Here is a 20286-nt window from a genome sequence, read left to right as displayed (position 1 = left end):
TACACGCTGTGTTTTTAAACTTGCTGTACTCTTTTGAGTAAAGCGCGGTGCGGGGCAGATTGTGTGCTTTTATTTAAGTATTCATGTTAATCACAGCTCGTGAGGGGCTGTGATTAATTGAATACTTAAACTAAAGCGCACAATATGCCCCGCACCGCGCTTTCCTAACAGCCCCAAGCCTCAAGCCAGACAGCCAGCCTTATCTGCACTCAGGAGTCCAAACGCCGCATCCAGGAAGTTTTTTGCGCCGCTCGCTTATTTTAAAGCAGCAGCGCGAACTCTTTCGGGATGGCCAGTGTGTGCGCGCGCTCCACACAGCAGTGCGCGCTCGCAGGAAGAGAGGTGCGCGCGCACCTTCAAGGGAACAGTGGTCAGGATACTATCTGGAGCGGCTGAATCACTCAAGCAGGTCTCAAATGCCCGATTACATTTGCATGTTACTTGTTTGGTAACTAATATAGGGTCCACCATGGCCCAACGTAAAGTGTAACCATTTAACCTGCTGATTGTGATGTTTGTTAGGAGCTGGTCCTTCTAAGACTACCATCCGGCAGTGATAGAGAAAGACATAGAGGAAAATGGTCACTCAAAGAAATGTCATCGATATGGAACGTTCGGAGTCTAGATGGGTAATTATTTGAAACCAAGATAAAATCAATAGTGGAGGATAAGCCCCATCCACTAAATGTGTAACTCATGGGAAAAGGGATAGGACATAACTCATTAGCAAATCCCATTTTATGGGCAAAAATCATTTTGTTTTATAACTCGCCCAGTGGGAAATGACCAAAGTGGGTATTACTGGGCCCATCTCCAGTTGTAAGGCCACAGTTTTTTCCATCAGTGTTTGGGCACAAAGCACAATTAAAATCTCCTACCACTAGTACTAGGGTATCTTTATTGGAATTATGGCACAAACGTTTTATGTCATTATTTAGTTTTTTTTAGCACATTTTCCACTTTGACAGGTGGGATGTTATTCTAAAAGTTTATCAGTGCCATACAGTTATTATTATCCATATCGATTTTAAGCAATTGATAGTTAACTTTCTCTACGCACAGCACTATCTTTTTTATTTTCAGATTATTGGTTATGTAAGTGCTAAATCCTCCCTTTGCCCTTACAGATTGTCCATCCACCGCTGAAGTTGCGAAGGTTTTGAATTTTGAATCCGTTAACATGGATTATTTCTTTAGTCCAAGTTTCCTGGAGACACAAAACATCGTGATTTATTATAAAGTCACACCAAATGGGTTTTGCCAACTTGGAGCACAGTCCCGCGATATTCCAGGACACAAACTTACAAATGTCTTTGGCCCTTATCTCAGGCTGTGGATTGGGCCACCTATATTTAAAGGAGGAGGACCAGCTATACTAGATACTTGGTCAGGAATGTTATAATCAATATCTCCAGAGGGCATGACACAGGTCAAATTTGTAGCAACCGTACCATTGTCCCCTGAATCATTATAAGCCTGAGGTAAGACATGTAAGCTTGTAACTGGATATGACTGTGTGTACTTGGACTCATTGTTTTGTGTTGTACACCTTCGGTGCCCCTTATATTCCACATTATCAGTTGGGAAAGAGGATTTTAAGTCAGACAGTCAGTCTAGATCTTCCAAGGAATTTAAAATTTCATACCGGTTAGCAGGAGTCAAGGAAGTGCAGTTTGTGGGCATTATTGCTTTGTGCTGCATGATTACCCAGACTGGGTACTGCAGAGTTAAAATAAACTACTGCATTTACCTGATGTTCAACAAAGGTGTATACATGGTTGGAGCACTAGTTCAAGTGCTATCGTCTGGTTAATTTCAAGAACAGGTTCTCATTACTGATTTCAAAAGTATTTTATGCTTGTTGAGTCTTGGTAATGAGACTGAACAGTTGTAATATTTATTGTTCAGTTTTAGATTTGTAGTATTGTTATGGGATGTTGTCAGTTGTGTGACAATGAGCGAAACTTGATGTTTTGCAACTGTGCATGAGGAGATGGGTGTGTCTGTACCTGGACCCTATATGGGTGTGCCTTGTTGTATTCACTGGTGAGTGTGAGATGATGTAGAGGAACAACAATGCGTTATAGAAACAAGGTGTGGCCCTAGGCGGCTGGACAGGGCCGTACAATTAGCAAAGGAAAGGGGTGTCCTAGCCGTCGCATTCAAATGTTGTTAAAACAATTTCACAGACTAAAGACCATCAATTCAATTGATATGGAATTCAAGCATTTATTTACTACTTCATTCTGTTAACCTTAATCCACATTTTATCATTGGTCAGGCAAGTGCGGATATGTTTAAATTAGAACGTTTCAATTAGAACAAATTATGTATGTTAAAGCAACAAATAAGACACAGACATACAGGGTTTTCAGCAGCTACTAGGACATCCTTTAACATCCACATTGTATATCTCATCTAAAAAGGGCTGCTACCCACGGGGGGGAAAAACATTAGGCCCAGTAGTGAGACAATTAAAATAACATTTCTACTAGGGGAAACTTAATTAAATAAGAAAGTCCCTGCGTTGTGTAATACCGACGCTATTCGATTCCGATGTTGGTTTGCGGGATTCTCTTCAGGGCGTGGACTGGTTTATCTGCGGAAAGAGGGGGTATGAATTATGCATGAGAAGGGACTCTAAACTTCCCAAATATTCAAGTTGCGGGATACATTTCTCAAAAATAACTGATTAAATAGAGAAATAGGTTTGCACGTTGCAGGCGAGTAGAGCCAAGTTAGTGTGCAGATGGCACAATCTAAAATGAAAGTGAATCCACCATCAGTCATGTACATGAATTGATAAAAGTTGACACTTTGTAGCCAGAGAGACAAGAAAAAAGGCAATTACTTGTGCTTTTACTAAAGATTTAGAATTGCTTGCTGCCGATTAAATGGAAGCCAAGTTAGACTGCACATAGCCCTACCCTAAAATTACTGCAGAAACACCAGACGCCCAAGACACTCAATATAGCACCAGAGTGATATATATTATTTTGGCCACAAAACAATATTCACTAGCAGAACCCTCTGGCAATGGACAACGTTCACTTATGAAAATCAGTAAAAATGTAAGTGTCCTACAACTCACTGTAGTATACTGAAAGAAGTCGAGTCCAAGTAATTGTCATGCAGGAACTATAAAACTAGGTGTGGAGCACGCCACACGGCACAACGTACAGCAAAACTTTGCAAGAGGAGGTGTGGAAATAACCACACAGTACTAATAGGAACTGTAAAACTACTCCAAACACAGGAAAGGTGTGGGCAGGCACCACACAGTACAATAAGTAGCAAAAGCAGAGAGTAGAAGCTACCAGAGCAATAATATTACGTAAAGAAAGGTTCCCCAGAGAAAACAACAGCATGTAAGAGAAACTTGCAGTCACGAAAATGTAAATTGCGCAGGACATTGCAAGAAAATAAATAGAGAACTAAAAAAAAAAAACCAATGAAGGAGAAAATAAATGTCCAAGGAAAATGCAGGTTGGCAGCAGGTTAAATAATCCTTGTAGCGTAGCAGGCAAAATTGATGTACAAGAAGGCACGGCCTGAAGAGCGACGACTCGGCCGAGACAAGTAAGTTGAATGTGCAGTCAGAGTTTTAACATGCAAGGTTCCATTAAAAACAACGCACACAACACGATGCTTAACCTTACAGATGGAAGCAGCAGATCTTCGTGAAAACAAAAGTTGCCAAGGTTGTTTAGCAGAGAAGACTTGACTCAAAGACTAATGCAGGATTAGATTTAAGGAAACGAAAACCGTACCTGCATAGGAGCACGAGTGTCCACTGGAATGATCCGATGTCCATAAAATAAAACAAAACACACGTCTGCAGAAGAATGCTGATGCATGCGAATGCGCAACAGGGAGAAAGTATGGAAAACTTCTTCAGCCTCACGCTTTATTGAGGCAAATGAAAAAGTGGTTGGCAGAGGAAACGTGGTTGGCAGGGTGTTGGGGCAATCCCAAAATGGCGGCACGCACGGTGACGCCGCGCCGGATGGCTCCCGGCATTACTGTGCTTCAGAGCACCAAACGCAAAAACAACAGTTGAGGACAGAATGCAGAACAATGTCATACATTCACCCCAGTATCGCGATCTGGGCCTAAATCCATCGTTTTTTTGCTCACCATGCCATTCCAGTTTGAACCCAGCCATATGCAAATCAGTCTTGACCCTGTGCCTCATGGGAACAGTCCAGCCCGAACTGCCAAGCCCGGTCCTCCCTGGACTGGAACCAAGTATTCTAGGACCGGTTTCGGGGTTTCACCCCTCTTCAGCCAGGATAGCTTGATTCCAGTGGCATGGAGAGCACGGGACTCACGTCTGAGCATAACCGTCCCACTCGGGGTGACAAATGCACAAACAACAGTTGATGGACAGAATGCAGAACAATGTCATACATTCACCCCAGTACAGAGATCTGGGCCTAAATCCATCGTTTTTTTGCTCACCATGCCATTCCAGTTTGAACCCAGCCATATGCAAATCAGTCTTGACCCTGTGCCTCATGGGAATGATCCGATGTCCATAAAATAAAACAAAACACACGTCTGCAGAAGTATTCTGATGCATACGAAGGCGCAACAGGGAGAAAGTATGGAAAACTTCTTCAGCCTCACGCTTTATTGAGGCAAATGAAAACGTGGTTGGCAGAGGAAATGTGGTTGGCAGGGTGTTGGGGCAATCCCAAAATGGCGGCACGCATGGTGACGCCGCGCCGCGCATTACTGTGCTTCAGAGCGCCAAACAGCAGGATACCTCTTGAACTGTCAACGTCACAGTGGAGTGAAGGAAGACATCGCTGGAAAGGCTGAAATGAGGTAAGGTAGTTCGCGCTCTGTGATGAAAGCTTGTGGTAATTTTAAAATGTAAGGCAGCAGTTAAAATGCCAAGAAGAAAACAAGCGGGTGGTAATCCGCAATTTAAAATATAAAGTACTCACAGTTAGCGCTCTATACAGTGACGAGTCCTTTCTACCCAAAAACAAGCAATAGTAAAACTGGTGTGCCGCTCTCCTCTGATATATGAAGCGTGTGGGCAGGAATGTAGGCAGACTGCTACCACGAAGCAGAGCAGGAAGAGTAGACAGGGTACTTACACGAAATAGCTTCCCACTACGTGTCAGCATGCAACAGGCGACACGAGCAGCAGAAGGTTACTGAGGGCACACAGCTAAGTAGATCAGTCAAGGATACGGAAGCAAACAACCTCTTGTCCTCCGGTTAAGGGTCACTTTATCCTTTACTTAAACAAAGAAAAACTTGTCCATGTTCAGATTTTCTTCCCCCGATCTGGGGCCTGCGTAACCTGCTCTGTAACCTGAGCAGGAAACAACAAAGTGAGGGCGACGGATGTCGCAAGATCTGCAGACAGCAGGTTAGCAGGCAGGAGGAGCTGGTAAAATAAAGTTGTCTCAAGCTCAGCAGGAAGAAAAAACACTGCCCGGATCTGGTCCTCATACCCCGGTTTTTGGTCTCTTTGTCCCGTTAAAGCTCTCAGGTCAGGGAAATGACAGGCAGCAGTAACTGCAGGCAGGTAGTAGGCAGGAGGAGCAGGTAGACATAAATTGTAACTGGCACAGTTGAGTTGTGGGCGACCGATGAAAGGTCACGGGTGGGGCTCGTTGGTGCCAGTTAAATTGAAGTGCTCCTCATAAGTTTCACAGAGAATCCTTTATCTTGATTGTGGGTTCTTATTTCTTCAGCCTCTTCTTTTCAGACTGTAGAGACCCCACTCCTGGTACCAAATGTAGTATACTAAAAGAAGTCGAGTCCAAGTAATTTTCCATGAATATTTATTGATTAGCAGGTTACATGGAAAAGAAGAATAAGAACCCCACCAGGAGCAGCCTCCCTGCTGCTCAGCCCATACCCCAACTGACACAGGCACTCCAACATTCCACATACCAACGCATTAATTCTGGCTGAGCAGCAGGATACCACACTCACTCATACCAGACTCCCCACTCCCCAAATATGGCCACACACAAAACAACTAAAATCCCTACCAAACATGCATGCACAGACCAGACGCAGATACTTGAATGCTTTGACTCTAGTTCATGTGAAATACCCTAGAACCTTGAGAGAAGTCTCACTCTGCATAGCTGGCAATCCTATGAGGCTGTTCCAATGGCAGAAATGTGCTAGGAAAACTAATAACGTATGGCAATATCTGACCTTGTGTGAGAAATTACAAAAATAAAGAAAATACAAATAAAATAAAGGGCATTGCCATGTGGTTTGTTGCTGAGTGGGCAATATCTGAAGTTTCGCATCCACACAAATAACAACGGCCAGCAGATTTGCACCACATATGACACCAAGTACAGCTTCTTAGTTTTCCGTCCAAAACATCTTTCATGGGAAATATTTAACTGTTGAGATGAAACATGACTTTGGTAATTTCGGTACTTACATTAAGAGCGCAATCTCTGGACACCATGTGAGAAACGGAAGAATAAAAGTCGTGTAACCATGCACGGTCTGGTGACTGCAGTGGTTTGTACTGAAAACTAGGACACAGCCTTTTCTTGAAGTGAAACCAAATTGAATAGAGCTGTTTAATCTTACCTGACAATACAAACTAGTACTTTTGGCTAAATGTTAGTGTATTTTTATAATTTTCTATGAAAATAATAGCCACGTTTAGTTATAAGAAAACCTCCAATTAGTTCTGTAAACTGACCGTCAATTTATTCACGGTCTGTGAGAAGAAGTGACATTAATGCCAGATCCGGTGGTAGACCTTTCTTTGTAGCCACTGGAAAAGAATGGATTGGAATACCCTTCGTATCGAGGTACCGGCAGAATTGTTTTTCTTACGATTTAGAAAATCTTTAAAGACCTACCTGTTTAACTTTTAATTCGCTCCCTTTTAAACAGTGCGCTACTTCAGCACCAAGACGTTCCGACAGATGTTATGCTTTAGAACCAGACCATTTCAACATAGATGAAACATGCTAGGCTTCCCGCGTGTTTCTTTGAGTTTTGTAACTTTCTACTAAAGAAGAAGTTAAACAGAAGGGGTATTAAAATAGTCAATTCTGACCTCAAACTGAAGAAGCACACCTTTTTAATATGTCTTTTTAAATTGGTGTAAGGTGAGGAACATTTCAACACTGGATGTGACCCTTGACACAATAAGGGTGGCCATCGTTTATTGCGATTCTTGGCCATGGATGCACTGCAAGTTAAGGAAAAGATTAAAAACACAATTGTATCCTACAATTTTAAGACCATCCTATCCTTTTGAATTTGAATATTTAAAATACTTTGGCTGCAAGTATGTGGATTCATTTAAAAAATACAATCGACTGTGAATGGTATACTCTTGATATAACAACATTGTGCTGATTTTCTTTGGATAATGGATAATCTCATTTTAGAGTACCCTTTTGTGTTCTAGTGCTATACTGGCAGTAAACCATACCAATCAATTGTTGCAATTTGCCTACTGTGTCTGCAGCGCATGTGAACTGGGAGAAGCTTTGTCCATTGAATGACTCCTGTTAGACTCCTGTTAGATGTAGATCAAAATCTCTCGGGGGAGGAGAGGAGTTGAAGTCACCTGACATGATATTGACTGTGGTGCCCTGTCTGTTTTCATGATAAAAACACATACAGATACAAACATTTCAAGGAAATAAAAAAAGGATTATAAAACATTTGATTAAAAAAAATCAGGAAGTGGTCTGGTGAGGGTTAAGAGCCACAGCTCTGGTAAGAAAAGGTCTAATGTTAAAAAGGACAAAGGGTAGCAAAGGACAGCTGGACTATGGGGCTCGGTGAATACAATTTATTTAAAAAAGGAAGATTCGAGATTTTGCCTGCCTTTCCAAAATAAATGAAACCATCAATATTGTTGAAGATTCGAGATTTTGCCTGCCTTTCCCAAATAAATGAAACCATCAATATTGTTGAAATTATCTAAATACAATAGGACTCCGAAGTTAAACGTTTAGAAATTAACTATCCTTGATTAATATCAAAATGAGTTATTATTACACAAAAAAACACATGGACATGTTCACAGTATTAATATTGCCTAATGGAAAGAGCACTCTAAAGTAGTTATTGACCGGGGCCGCAATCAGCACCTCCTGGGAGTGCCCTTCAAAACTAGACCACCTTTCTTAAATATTGTGCTATCTTGCAGTGCTGCCCTTGATGTGCTGTTAAAAGCGCTATCTTTTTAACTGTGAAATTTAACATACCAGCTAAGAATGGTGATGCGCATGTACCCCTGTTTGTGGCAGTAGCAACATATTCCTTCATTGGTCTCAAACAGTTAACTCTAGCGCCATCCAGGACAGGCGAAAAGTGGGTTAATGAGGCATCTCCATGTTGACATGAATTGTGATGCAGCTATGGTAAAATTTATATATTTTTTAGATAAGGAATTGGGAGTCTATATTTTGAAGAAGGTGTCTCCTTACGCAGAATGTGAGAGGGGGCCTTTCTGAAATCCCTGCGCCCCATTTTATAATTCAAGGCCTCGTTCCGATCTCAGATCCTCTCCATAACGCCGCGTGGACTGTTACCTGCCAGCTCTCTGATTGCTGTAGTGAAATAGGGCACAAAGGTTTTTCCAGGCATGTGGACAGCAGAGTCTTGCATCACTGGGCCAGAGATGGTCAGCAGAGAGAAATGGTCCATTTCCCAGTTGAGGATGAGTGACCAAACAGCCAGTTTACATTCTAAAACTATAAACAGAATGCAAAGGTGGAGCCTGGTCACCATGGCAGCAGAATCCCCAGTGTGCGAAGTCATGTGAGGTCATAAAGGTTGAACATGTCACTACCTTGAGCAATGCCTACCTCCTGAAGGGTGGAAAACTGAGTGTTCTTTGCCATTGAAGCTGTGACCTCTGCAAGGCAAGAGATTTAATGCTCCTAACTTGGTAGTCAGTAGGGTTATCAGATCACCCAATGTTACCAGAAAACAAACTTTCCAGTCCAGCAGTTTCCGTCTGTAAGTCATTTTTTCCAGATGCATTAGTCCAGATGGCTCGACTCCCAGATTCTGTTGATTTGGTAAAATGAAAGCCCTAGGACCAGAAAAAGGTTAGCAGGTGACATGAAGGCATCTCCTCAACCTAGTGTTCATTCTTTAACTGTAGCGTCTACCAACATGAGTCCACATATTCCTCTCAAAAATGTTGAAGTCTAATCCTGATTTCCTCTATTCAGTGATGTTGACACTCTAATTAACTAATTTGGAGGGTTGATGCACAAGATCTAGACTGTCTAAGTCTTTGTAATACCTTGTGAGTCTTCATAAGACTTAGTCCAAAGCTAATAAACAAACCCGTGCGAGACAAGGATTCCAGGTTAAAACCCTAAAGGGTTTATTGAAAAGATGATTATTACAGAAGACAAAAAGTAATTTGTTAATTAGGAATTAGCATAATTAAAGTGTAATTCAGCAAGAGGTCTACCATAAGGTCGTGTTTGAATAGTGAGCAAGGTATTTCTGACATTTAGGCTGCACAACGCACTGCATCTGGACTTGAAACACAATATTCAGGTCTTGGCTAGAATGTTAGTAAGTCCTTCTCTGAATTATAAAAGGCAAAAGGGGGCTCATTCCTTTAGGATGCACTTCCCAGTGTTCTATACTTCGAAAGTCATGAGATGAACACGGCACAGTTATCTAAGGTAAGATCAGAGTGGCCTTCATGTCACCTAGCAGGACTTGCATAAAGAATAGCTTCTGTCTAGTGCTGAAATTAGACTTCCCTCCTGATTACTTGTCTCTTTCTCTGCAAACAGTAAGAGACAGAGTGTTTAGGCAGTTGTTTAGGAAGCTCCACTTAGCGGGTCAGCCCATAAACCCTATGAAACAGGATCCGTCCCCATCTTGGAGCATAAAAAGACGCTCAGCGCTTTCCATCATTCACCTATTTTTCCTCTTTAGCGGTGATTGGCCCAGGGAGGTCTGGGGTGATCTGAGGTGGGCAGTAGTTAGTGGAAGGATGGGTGATAGGAGCTTCCATTGGAGTTTCTTCAGAGATCCCCAGAGTGTTGTTGGACCTGTGTTGGGTGATCCACCTTGGAGCTGGCTCAGATCCACTTCTGGTGCAATAAGATGGATGTTGTACCTTCCATGTCACCAGAAATAAAGAGGTCTGGGAGGAATTATGGGGATACACGTCACCATCATCTCTTAGTCTATGGATTAGAAACATAACCTGTGTACTATATATTTAAAATGATCTACCCATAAGGAGCGAGTAGAGGATAGTGCATACTGATGGGTAACTTCTCTGCACACAGTTACTGCTGGTGTTTGCTTCTGTCCGTTCTACGATGCAGTATACACTTATCCAATATACCAAATATATTCGGTCTGGTGCGCGCAGTTGGTGCTGTGCGTGCTGCAGATGTTGTTTTAAGACCTAAGCCACAATGTATTCCTTGAGCGGCAAAGAGTCAGGTAGGAAATGCTACACAGTGTCCTTTGGTGATTGAGAAACATAGCGAAAGCCACCCAGCGACCAGTGGCAGCCCTGGTGTTGGGTAGAGGCAAGGGCAGAGGTACAGAGCAAGGACAGGCGGTCCACCACAAATGGATGAGGATAGGGTGCATGCGGGATTCATGTAGACAGCAGGGACCAGAATGTGAAATAAAATGTTTTGGACATCCCTTTCATCCTCATGGATGTAATGGGTAGTCATGGTTCATTCTTGGGGCTGTATTGCAGTAAGGTCCCTGGGGGCGCAACAGGTGTGTTTGCCCGCTTTGTGCACTCTGGGGCCTTTTGGTATTACAGAAGGGGTTTCAGACACTTGTGTGCTCGCTTCTGCAATAGGGATTGTGCTGACGCACCTGTAGTGCCAGTGCCATCATGAGAGGGCATTCCCTCATTTGCTTGGGGGTGTGGCCCCATGCAAATGAGGGAATTACTTTGCTCTGCACCCACGTCGAATTACTGAGGTGGGCACAAAGGCAGACATGTTTTTAGGATGTTAACTAAAATGCGCCACAAAAAAGTAGTAAAGTGAAAGTGCTCCTCCTAAAGGCAGCCCTCTGGGGGTGAGAAAGGGGGTCCCATGGACCCCCCAAACATCCTCCTTCAGGCGGGTGCAGTCACTTACTGCACCTGCCTGCAAGGAGATCTGGAATGCCCCTTGAAAGTGCAGGTGGGTTGCCGCATGCTCTGTGAAACACGGAACAGCTTTTAAACAGCTGCTCCGTACTTTGTTTGAATGCGTTGCTCCTAGGGCAGCGTAGGGGGCAGCTGCCCTAAGGGCAGCGCATTCAGCATAATAGGCCACACTTCCCTATTTCTGCACGGAGCATCTGTTTGAAGGTGTGCCGTGATGCAAATAGGAAAAGTGCACACTTGTCATAATACGGCCCCTGGTGAGCAGAAGGAAATGAAAGAATTCTTGCAGTCTCTGATGATCTGCAGTCTCTGATGATCTGCCCTGAATGCAATCCAGCCTCGCAGTGGTTCAGTGAAAATGTAATCACGTGTCTCTGTCAAGTAAATTGTCACTTCGGTCTGACTCGCAGAACATGACCAAGGGGTGACACACCATCTGACCCACACATGAATACAGTTTCAACCTCCAAAACTCCACAATATTAGCAGTACTTTAGAGAACACCTTAAAAATCGTGATGTCTAGTATAGCCAGAGCAAAACACGTGTCGACTAAACAAATCTATGCTCATCCGGCTTGCATTAGGATACTACTTTCATTTGTATTCTACTTATAGCAATAAAAAAATATGCAAATCGCTGACTACTTCAGTTGAAAGTGCTATGTGCCCGCTCTGTCAAAGTGCATCTACCTATACTGGGTAGGTCGTTGACTACCACAGCACCTCCTGTGCATCCAATCACACCATATCACTTGACTGGGGGATCCAGCCTACTCGCTTACCACAGACCCCCTTGGCTTGGCATCATTACATGGTAGTTCGGACCGGAATGATTCCGCACTGGGGACCAAGCTTGGAGTGGGGGGTGGAAGAGGAATGGTGCTCTTGTCACCGTGAAGTCGAGGGCGTGAGGAGCTTTGGGGTCCTTTATGGTACAGGTGAGAAGCTGCTTGTAGAGATGTGTTTCAGCCTCTTTTTTGAAATGTACTAGAAAAGAAGCAAGACTTCTCTATGCAGAATGGCTCCCCAGATGCTTGGTAAGTTATGCAGAGTCTCTGCTTGTCGCCATCACCTTATTTGTCTGCTTCTGTGGTGTGGGGGGAGGTGGTCTGTGCATCTTTTGTTTGTCAGTCTAGTACTGCTTGGGATATTGCCCAGTTGGTCGGTCGGTCTGTCTGTCCCACTCTATATTTCTAGCTGTTCTCCCTTCTGCGTGTGGCTGTGTGTTTCTCTTTCCCTTGCTCTCGCCAATCCTCTGTTTCTCCTCCATCCTTCCATTCTTCTAGACCTTTCCACACTGTCTTCCTGTGTCTCAATTCAGTGAAACAAATGTGATTACATTTATCTTTTACTTTCTCCTTTAAAATGCTTCCCGAGTTTTCTCTCTGTAAGGTAAGACATGCTTCTCTTTGTAAATTTCTGTCTGTTGTAGTTGTTGGTAGAGTTAGTCTGCTACAATCATGTTGGCACCCTGGTTTATCCAGAGTCCTCTGTGCCTCTATGCGAAACTAGAGCTAAATATAGACCTCTGTTACTTTCCAGCTAGTTTGGGCTCTGCAGGCACCCGTTGAACATACATAAAAGCAAGAACTGACACTGCACCCCTAGGTGCCCAGATGTATTGATTTCTAAGAAGGCAGCAGCAGTGTGTGCCCTTAACATTTGCTCGGCACAGAACACCATTTATCTAAAATATTTCTTTATGATCTCAAGAGTTTGCCACCTTGTCCAACAAAAAGAAGGTGGACACATTTGCTTATTTTATTCCATTTCATTTCACACTAGAAAGAAAGTATTTTTAATCCTCCATTCTGGCAATAGCTGACCACCATCCATAGCATTGAAAGAGATGTAATCTTGTCTGCAAAAATATATCATCCTTGTTGCTACTTCCTCAAGGTCATTACAAGTTCTTCTGTTTTCTGACAACAGACCACAGTTCTTCTGCCAAAACCTGGTACACATGCGTAGTCAAGGTTTGGAAGTACAGTCATGCATACAACACTGCATAGACAAGTAGGTTTCCTTGCTATATGAAATATATTCAAATGGTGGATGGCAACTACCAAGATTTCAAGTTGCCACTTGTCTGGGTCAAGAAGAACTTACAGCCTTGTTGACTTTTTTTTCTTTGCATTCTGTGTGGGTTTGTTTTTTTTAACCACAAGTACTAGAAACCATAACAAAGCAAGGAATGGAGAGAATTACTTTCACTTGACAATGAGCAACATAAGTGCCCTCTTCCCTTTAGAGTGTCCAAAACATTAACTGCCAACACTAAGAAATTCAGTAATCTTAAGGTCAAAAGGATCAGTCTAAGAAATTGATGCCCATCGATCAAAAGAGATAATTTACTGTACAAATGATAAGAGGCAGGAGCGGCCGGTGCATGTAAGGGGAGTGGGGGGGTCGACAGAATATGACGATAGAAAATAAAATAAACAAAAAGGACACCACATACCTTAAGCAGGCCGCATCGCCAGGTCAGTGATGCAGCGAGCGCAAGTTAAGTGGTCTTCTGTTTTTTTAATACATTTTATTTTCCCTCGTAGTTGTCTGTTGACTGACCCCACTGCGCTTAACTGCACCGGCCTCCCCAGCCCCGAGGGACAAAAAAGCCTGATTGATGACAAAATCCCTTTTGGCAGGGGTGTTGAATGTAGGTCATAGAGAACCAGATCTTGTGACATATTCGGGATAACCACTGCTTGTGTATATGAGCTCATTTAGATTAATTGTATGTAAGTTATTTTACGTGGACCCTATGTAATTCTGGAATTGGCCAAGACAACCAGGACCTACGCTGGGCATCCATGCCATCAGGACTAAGCCCGGAATTCTGGTTCTGCCTTGGCATTTTGCCTACAGACCTCCTTTTATTTCAATCTAGGGCAGGCCGATGCGGTAACAGAAATGGCGGAATTGCCTACAGTTTCACATCCATTTACCATGGACTTAAAAATATTCTCCCACCAGCAGAAGATGGTGGACAAAGCCCAAACTCCCTATTAAGCCCATCACTATACCCAAGATGCTAATCCATAGATATCCGATTCTTCATCTTACCAGTATTGTAATGTGTCAATCGAGATATAGGAATGGGTTGCATATGTGGTCAATGAAGGTTATTATACAGGTGTGATTTAGTTTCTCTTTGTTTTGAGATCTGCAGATCTAAAAGAAATACAATTAAAAAGCTTATTGTAGTGTTCTTATGTATGTCGTCATAGAATGTTGAGGCCGGTGGATGTATAAGCTGTCCTTCTTCCCTGGAATAAATCCTCACTTCCGAATCATCTTGTACTGCCTCGTTACTACACTTATACAAGATTAAACCAATTTACAAAGCCCACTGTTTAAAGAAACCAGGTTTTAGCTTATTATTTACACAGTCAATATCTTTGAGCGTAAATTTTACTTACTTCACGAATACCGCATGTCAGTTATTGACTGAGTAGAACGCTCTACCCAGTGCGTTTCTTTTTTTTTTTTAAAGTCATTTTAGTGGGGGTTTTCCCAAATTAAATTTCATGCTACTATATCTAAAGTTAATGCCTCTTTTAATGCAATGCATTTCTGTTCCTATCAGAATTCAGTCGCCAAAAACAAATTGAGGTTTTATTTATTTGTGTAAAATGTGTTCTCTTTAGTTTTGTGTAAAATGTAAAAAAAAAATGTACTCTCTGTTTACATGGATTTTGATTTCAGTAAACAAATATTTCAACTCAAAGGCCCCGATTATGAGTCAGGCATAGCACTATTTCCAAATGCTGTGAGTTATCACAACTGGCCAGGTGTTCCCACACCCTGCTTTTCCAGGTGCTGGAATACCGGGGCTGATATCTTACCTGGAATATCCTGCAGGTAAAATCACAGGAGGGTCGGCTGGAAAGAGTGCAACCAGACTTCCACCTGACCCCCCTCCTAAGGCGCAGGAGCAACATGGATACCCCCTTATCTTCTTGCACCGACTCCTCTGCCCCAGACGTGCTCCCCTCCCCTAACCACACCGGCCCCTCCCAGCACCTCACCGACCCCTCAGTTCTCCATTTACCACCTTCTTAAAGCAGGTGGAAAATAGGATCAGAACACTATTATTGTTCCTGCCTTAATGGGGACCTGCATGTGAATGTTTACCCAGTAAAATTGTCTCTGTGTCCTGTTACCCTTTCCAGATAGAAGAAAAACTTACATACTAGCCGTAAACTTTATTTCCTGCCACACACCTTATCCTCTCCCCTACATAGGGCTAAAATGCTAGTGTAAGGGGTTTAGAGGTGAGCAATGACTCTGCAAGATGTTCAAAACTGATTTTAGAAGTTGTTACAAAAACGAACTTTAAAAATCTAGTCAAATACAATATGGTCAAGCTCTTTTTCCCCACCCCCCAGCAAACGATCTTAGTAAAGCTATTTAGAAACCATCATCTTATTGGGCATTTTGGCATCGTGAAGAACGCTACATGCATTGCTTAATTTGTAAAAGTATGCCTGCCGGGGAAGAATGTTTGCCCAAGGCTGCCTAGTCTTGATTCCACCTTGTGCCACTTTAATCTACCACCAGACACTCCCTGTCCCTTTATCTCACTCTTGAAAGTTCTTTTCATCCATGCTTTCTTCCTTTGTCCCAGTTTGTCCGTCTGTCTTTCTCTTCCTCCTTCTTTCATCCTTTGGAGTTTTTGACACTTTTGTTCTGGGTCAAAGTCTGGTGAGAAAAATAAGCGCCGTTCCCCAAAACTGAGTTCTGGTGGGCCCCACCTGCAACCACCAGCTCAAATTATGCTCTGGCTACATCAAGGCTATGAGCAGGGCCACTGCAATTATGTGGGAGGGTAGCACCAAATTATACAGCAGTGTTGACTAAAGTATGCAGCAATAAGAAGCAAATTATGCGGCATAATGTGGCATTTTATTTATTGTATTACTTCAATATTTTTATGTTTTTGCACATAATAATACTGTCTGGGCAAAGATTTGCTCTCATTAGTTCTAGTTTAACAACCAAATACAGAAATAAGCAACTGAAAGTTGACCAGTTAACCTTTACAAAGGGTCTTCCACTACGTCTGAACAATTCGCCACGTTTTTAGTGACTTGTCATCCGTTTGAGCTAGTAACAAATATTTTTGTTAAAATCTGCAGATTATGCAGCAGATGATAGATTATGTGGCAAATACAGCAATTCCATAATTATGCTAAAACAGTTGCGGCCTCAGAATCGCATAATTCCAGTGGCTCAGTTTCTGAGGGGAAACAACCTTTACATCGCGGATTTTACTCCGCAATACAATCACAATGCGGTCGTTACAACGACCGCGTTGTAAGCATGCAGTGCCATTACTACGCAAGTCATTACATTGACTTGCAGTAGATTGCGCTCTAACATAGGGAATAGTATAGTTTACTATTCCAACACCTTCCCTACTGTTACGTAGGCTGGAGTTGGAATAGTCAATTGTACATTTCTAATGTTACGGCGCAATTTACTGCAAGTCAATATAATGACTTGCGTAGTAATGGCATTGCGTGGTTACAACACGGTCGTTACAACGACTGCGTTGTGATTGTATTGCAGAGTAAAATCTGCGTTGTAAAGGTATATATTCGTTTCTGAGACAGTACCTTGCCCTAAATGTCCTGGAATTCCAGTTAGAATAATAATTTATCTAGTGTCGATGTATTGATGAGGAAATATTAACTACATTAAGTTAAATATTGTCAGACAAATGTGGAAAGGGTTCATGTTGTAACTTTGCTCATTTTACCCTTGCTTCTTTTTTGCCTTTTCTTAACAACCAACCCACGGTTCTGTCCTACTTTACCTGTGGGGCACTTCTGAGCAATGTGTTCCTGAGGTACTTTAATGTGACTTAATTCAAGATTCCCGTGTCTACTTTACAGCTGTTCATTATATATTAAACAATTTCAATCAGAAAGTTTCTCTCAAAAGAAATATTTTTTAATCGTTTCCTTGCACTATAAATGCCTACACACTGAAATAAATGTATGTGTAGAGTGATGCAACCAATGAAAATGGTGCTACTTCTGTTTGTCAGTGTGCATTGCTGTGTTTTATTTTTGTATTTGATAATTTTTATTCCTTCAAAAGCTAAATATGACATTTATTGGGTGTTGCAATAAAAATCTAATACTGTATATAGGTATTTTGGAGTAAACATCCATGCTTCCACACCATCGCCTAATGGCAGTGAAGAAATATTTTAAAATTAAGTGTGATTTTATGTTGGACAAAACTTTTTTGTACATGTTGACAGTTACAGCCATTGTGTTCTGTGTTTCAGTTGACCAAAGTATGTTTGAGAACTCGAATACAACACTCACGCCAAAGCTGCAGCACAACCGGTCTCTTTCGCACCTGGCAACAGCGACACAAGGAACCCCAGTGTCGGGAGAGTCTTCCGGAGTGGGCATCCTGATGGGGAGCACGCAGCACCTCAAGAACCTTGGCAAGGCGGTTGGGGCCAAAGTCAATGACTTCCTGCGGAGGAAAGAGGCCTGGAACACCGAGGACATTGGGGTAACGGAGGTCAACAAAAACGTGGCGTCTGTCCTGTCCACCAGTCACTGCTCACTGTCCGGGCTGATGACGAACGGCGATGGGTGAGTCCATTGTTCACTACCTTCCAGATAGTAAAACTTTGTGCTAAGTTATAACGTATGTCACCAAATATGTAGTATTTATTTATATATTCGCCAGCCATACGAATGTGTCACTCAGTGGTGGCTGTCAGGGGACAAGGTGGCGGTGGTGGGGGGGACAACAATATAAAAAAAAAAAACTCCTCCTCACGGCCGTCTCTCCTCTGTCGTTGCTTCTCTTCCTGGTGAGTCCCAGAAGCAGGAAGCACACAGCATTGTTATTGGTCTGAGCATCGTGGTTCGGAGCTCAGAGGGGGACTGGCAGTCTGTGCATTTTCTCCTCTCAGGCTGTGTATTAAAGCTCGGTGGAGAACATGCAAAGTGCGCATGACTGTTTGGTCTGACCAAGACGGCCGGCCAAACCGTCATGCACACTTATTGTGCACAAACCACTCTTCCTCTCAGGCTGACACCAGCCCCGCCCTAACCCAGCCCCGTAGCTGCAATAAATAAAATGATAACAACGTTATTATCATTTTATTTTTCCTTTTTCCACTGCTCTGAGACCAGTGGGGCAATGCTCCTCCGCCTTAGCAGAGGAGCCGCCCCTGGTGTCACTTAAGCCAGAAGTCTCCAATCTTTTCCGTAATAGCTTCTTCTGTTAAATGACAATCACCCTGAGCTACTCATATTATTTGTATTGTGATAGTGACCACAACAAGCAAGGTTACATTAATGGCTGCACTATGCAAGATTACTAGCAGTGGTCCTCCCAGGGTTGCCAGCAGTAATGTTAAAAAGTCTTTGTCAATTTCGAGTGCCTCTACATGGGTAATATATAACAGCATCTCCAATGCCCCTGGCACCTAGATAATAATATTAGTAATACATTTCCCAAATATTCTCAGTATCAAATATCAGTTTTAAATATTGTCTTGAATTTTTCCCTTTTTTCTATATACATCAGCTTACTAGTGCTGAAAATATAAGCATTCTAGTTCTTTAATTCATGCTCACCTTTGGTACACGTATATTAAATTCAACCAAACAAAATCTCCAAGTTTACTAGGCTGGTGTGAAAACAGGAGAGCTATTTGCAAATAGCTGGAGTGCTACCAGTAGTTGTCGGAGAAGCCTGCTCTATACTTTAGGCCTCGCAGGGAGTACAGAAAGCGATGTTTAGAAACACCAATGCAATTATGCAACACAATAATTAACGTAAAAAGTATTATTTTTTAGAATTCGGCCTATTTTTTAAAGGTACTCTTTTTTCAGCGTTTAACATTGATAGTATTGTGCTATATATGTAGATATGTAGAGGTGCTTAAGTCGATTTTTTGTCAAATTAGTGCACTAGTAGCTAGCTACCTTACTCCTGGGACAACATACAGAACAGGGCATTTTTGCAGCGCTTAGAAATTATTTAAATTCATATGCTGTGTATCGTCTGCCATCTAGTGGTAAGAGTGGAAAAGTTCACTGTTGTGCTCTAATAGTTCAGCATTGAGGGCCTAGCTGGGTGCCTACCTAGACTTATCTGTGGCATCAACCAGCGCTCTACAACGTGGCCTGGTAGATTGTTATGGTCTACAGTCTGGTTCAGGTCCAGTCGCAAATTTAGATAGAGTTCCGAGAAAAAACAAGAGAAGACGGATGCCTCTTAATCACTTTGAATAACAATTATTTTCTGCAAAAAAGCAACGATTTAAATTACTTTTTCGGTGTATGTTACACCTGGTCCAAGTGGCTGACAGAGACCATGTTTTACGACTTTCTGTTTACAGACTATGAAATTCAAACCCCTTCGTCATCCACATAAGCACTGTCTTCCCACCTTAAATTCTCAAAAGCTGTAAACACATAGCTGGCACCTGCCTCAGTCTTCTTCACTCCAGTGAACCACCACTTGCTACTTCTGACATCCAAATTCTTCACAACATGAAAGAAAACCACAATTAAAGTTAATGGGGTGCTGGATTTAAAACTCGAAGGCCTGAGCAGTTAGAGAGGTCTGCATTGCCAAAGTGGAACTTTATCAGTCTTCGACTCTTCTGGGACCTTAGCAGACCTAAGTGTATGGCGAAGGGGCACGATGACTCCCCATCGGGCCCTTGACCACAATACCCCATGCCCCATGCATCCTAGATTAACGCAGACCATCTGGTTGGCTCCATGAAGGTTTCCCTTTCCTCCAGCCTCTCCCTCCCTGCTAGATTCGTAAGACTTTACAGAGCCGACTGCTGCAATCTGCATGGGAAACGACGTCGAATGTATAATGAAAATCATAGATAACACGGCGCCTGCAGAGTAACTTATATCTGCCAGCTAACCACTATTGTAGACTGTGTGGCTTATTTATGAGAGCCCTGCGTGACTTTAGCACCAAGTAAAGTGGCACATGCGTGACGCAGGGCTCTCCTAAAGATTTATAAAGCCAAGCTAAGCCTCCGTGCGTGGCTTTTAGTGGCCTCATAAATCATGGCCCAAATTCTCAAAGGTTTTAGCGTAAGGTTAGCGTTACTTTTTTTTAACACACACCAGACGCTAAATGATGTTTAGAGATTAAC

At 42.6% G+C, this 20286-nt stretch overlaps 2 protein-coding genes across 3 annotated transcripts in view; one reads left to right on the top strand and one right to left on the bottom strand.

The window, feature by feature from the left end:
* The window catches only part of LOC146833897 (spermatogenesis-associated protein 46-like), a 41408-nt gene extending 32741 nt beyond the window's left edge, over positions 1 to 8667 (bottom strand). Inside the window, exon 1 of the mRNA XM_085601807.1 lies at positions 8553 to 8667. Within this exon, the coding sequence (XP_085457933.1) occupies positions 8553 to 8667 (115 nt within the window). The remainder of the gene's footprint in view (positions 1 to 8552) is intronic.
* LOC146833896 (carboxyl-terminal PDZ ligand of neuronal nitric oxide synthase protein-like) overlaps positions 1 to 20286 on the top strand; it is a 1023200-nt gene that overhangs the window by 961831 nt on the left and 41083 nt on the right. For both annotated transcript variants that reach the window (XM_085601806.1, XM_085601805.1), the window contains exon 11: positions 17422 to 17740. In XM_085601806.1, the coding sequence (XP_085457932.1) occupies positions 17422 to 17740 (319 nt within the window). The remainder of the gene's footprint in view (positions 1 to 17421; positions 17741 to 20286) is intronic.

The sequence above is a fragment of the Triturus cristatus genome, chromosome 4_2, assembly GCF_964204655.1.
Source record: "Triturus cristatus chromosome 4_2, aTriCri1.1, whole genome shotgun sequence".
In the NCBI taxonomy this organism is placed as follows: domain Eukaryota; kingdom Metazoa; phylum Chordata; class Amphibia; order Caudata; family Salamandridae; genus Triturus; species Triturus cristatus.
The sequence above is the reverse complement of the archived record's forward strand: the minus strand, read 5'-3'. Positions and strand labels throughout refer to the sequence as shown.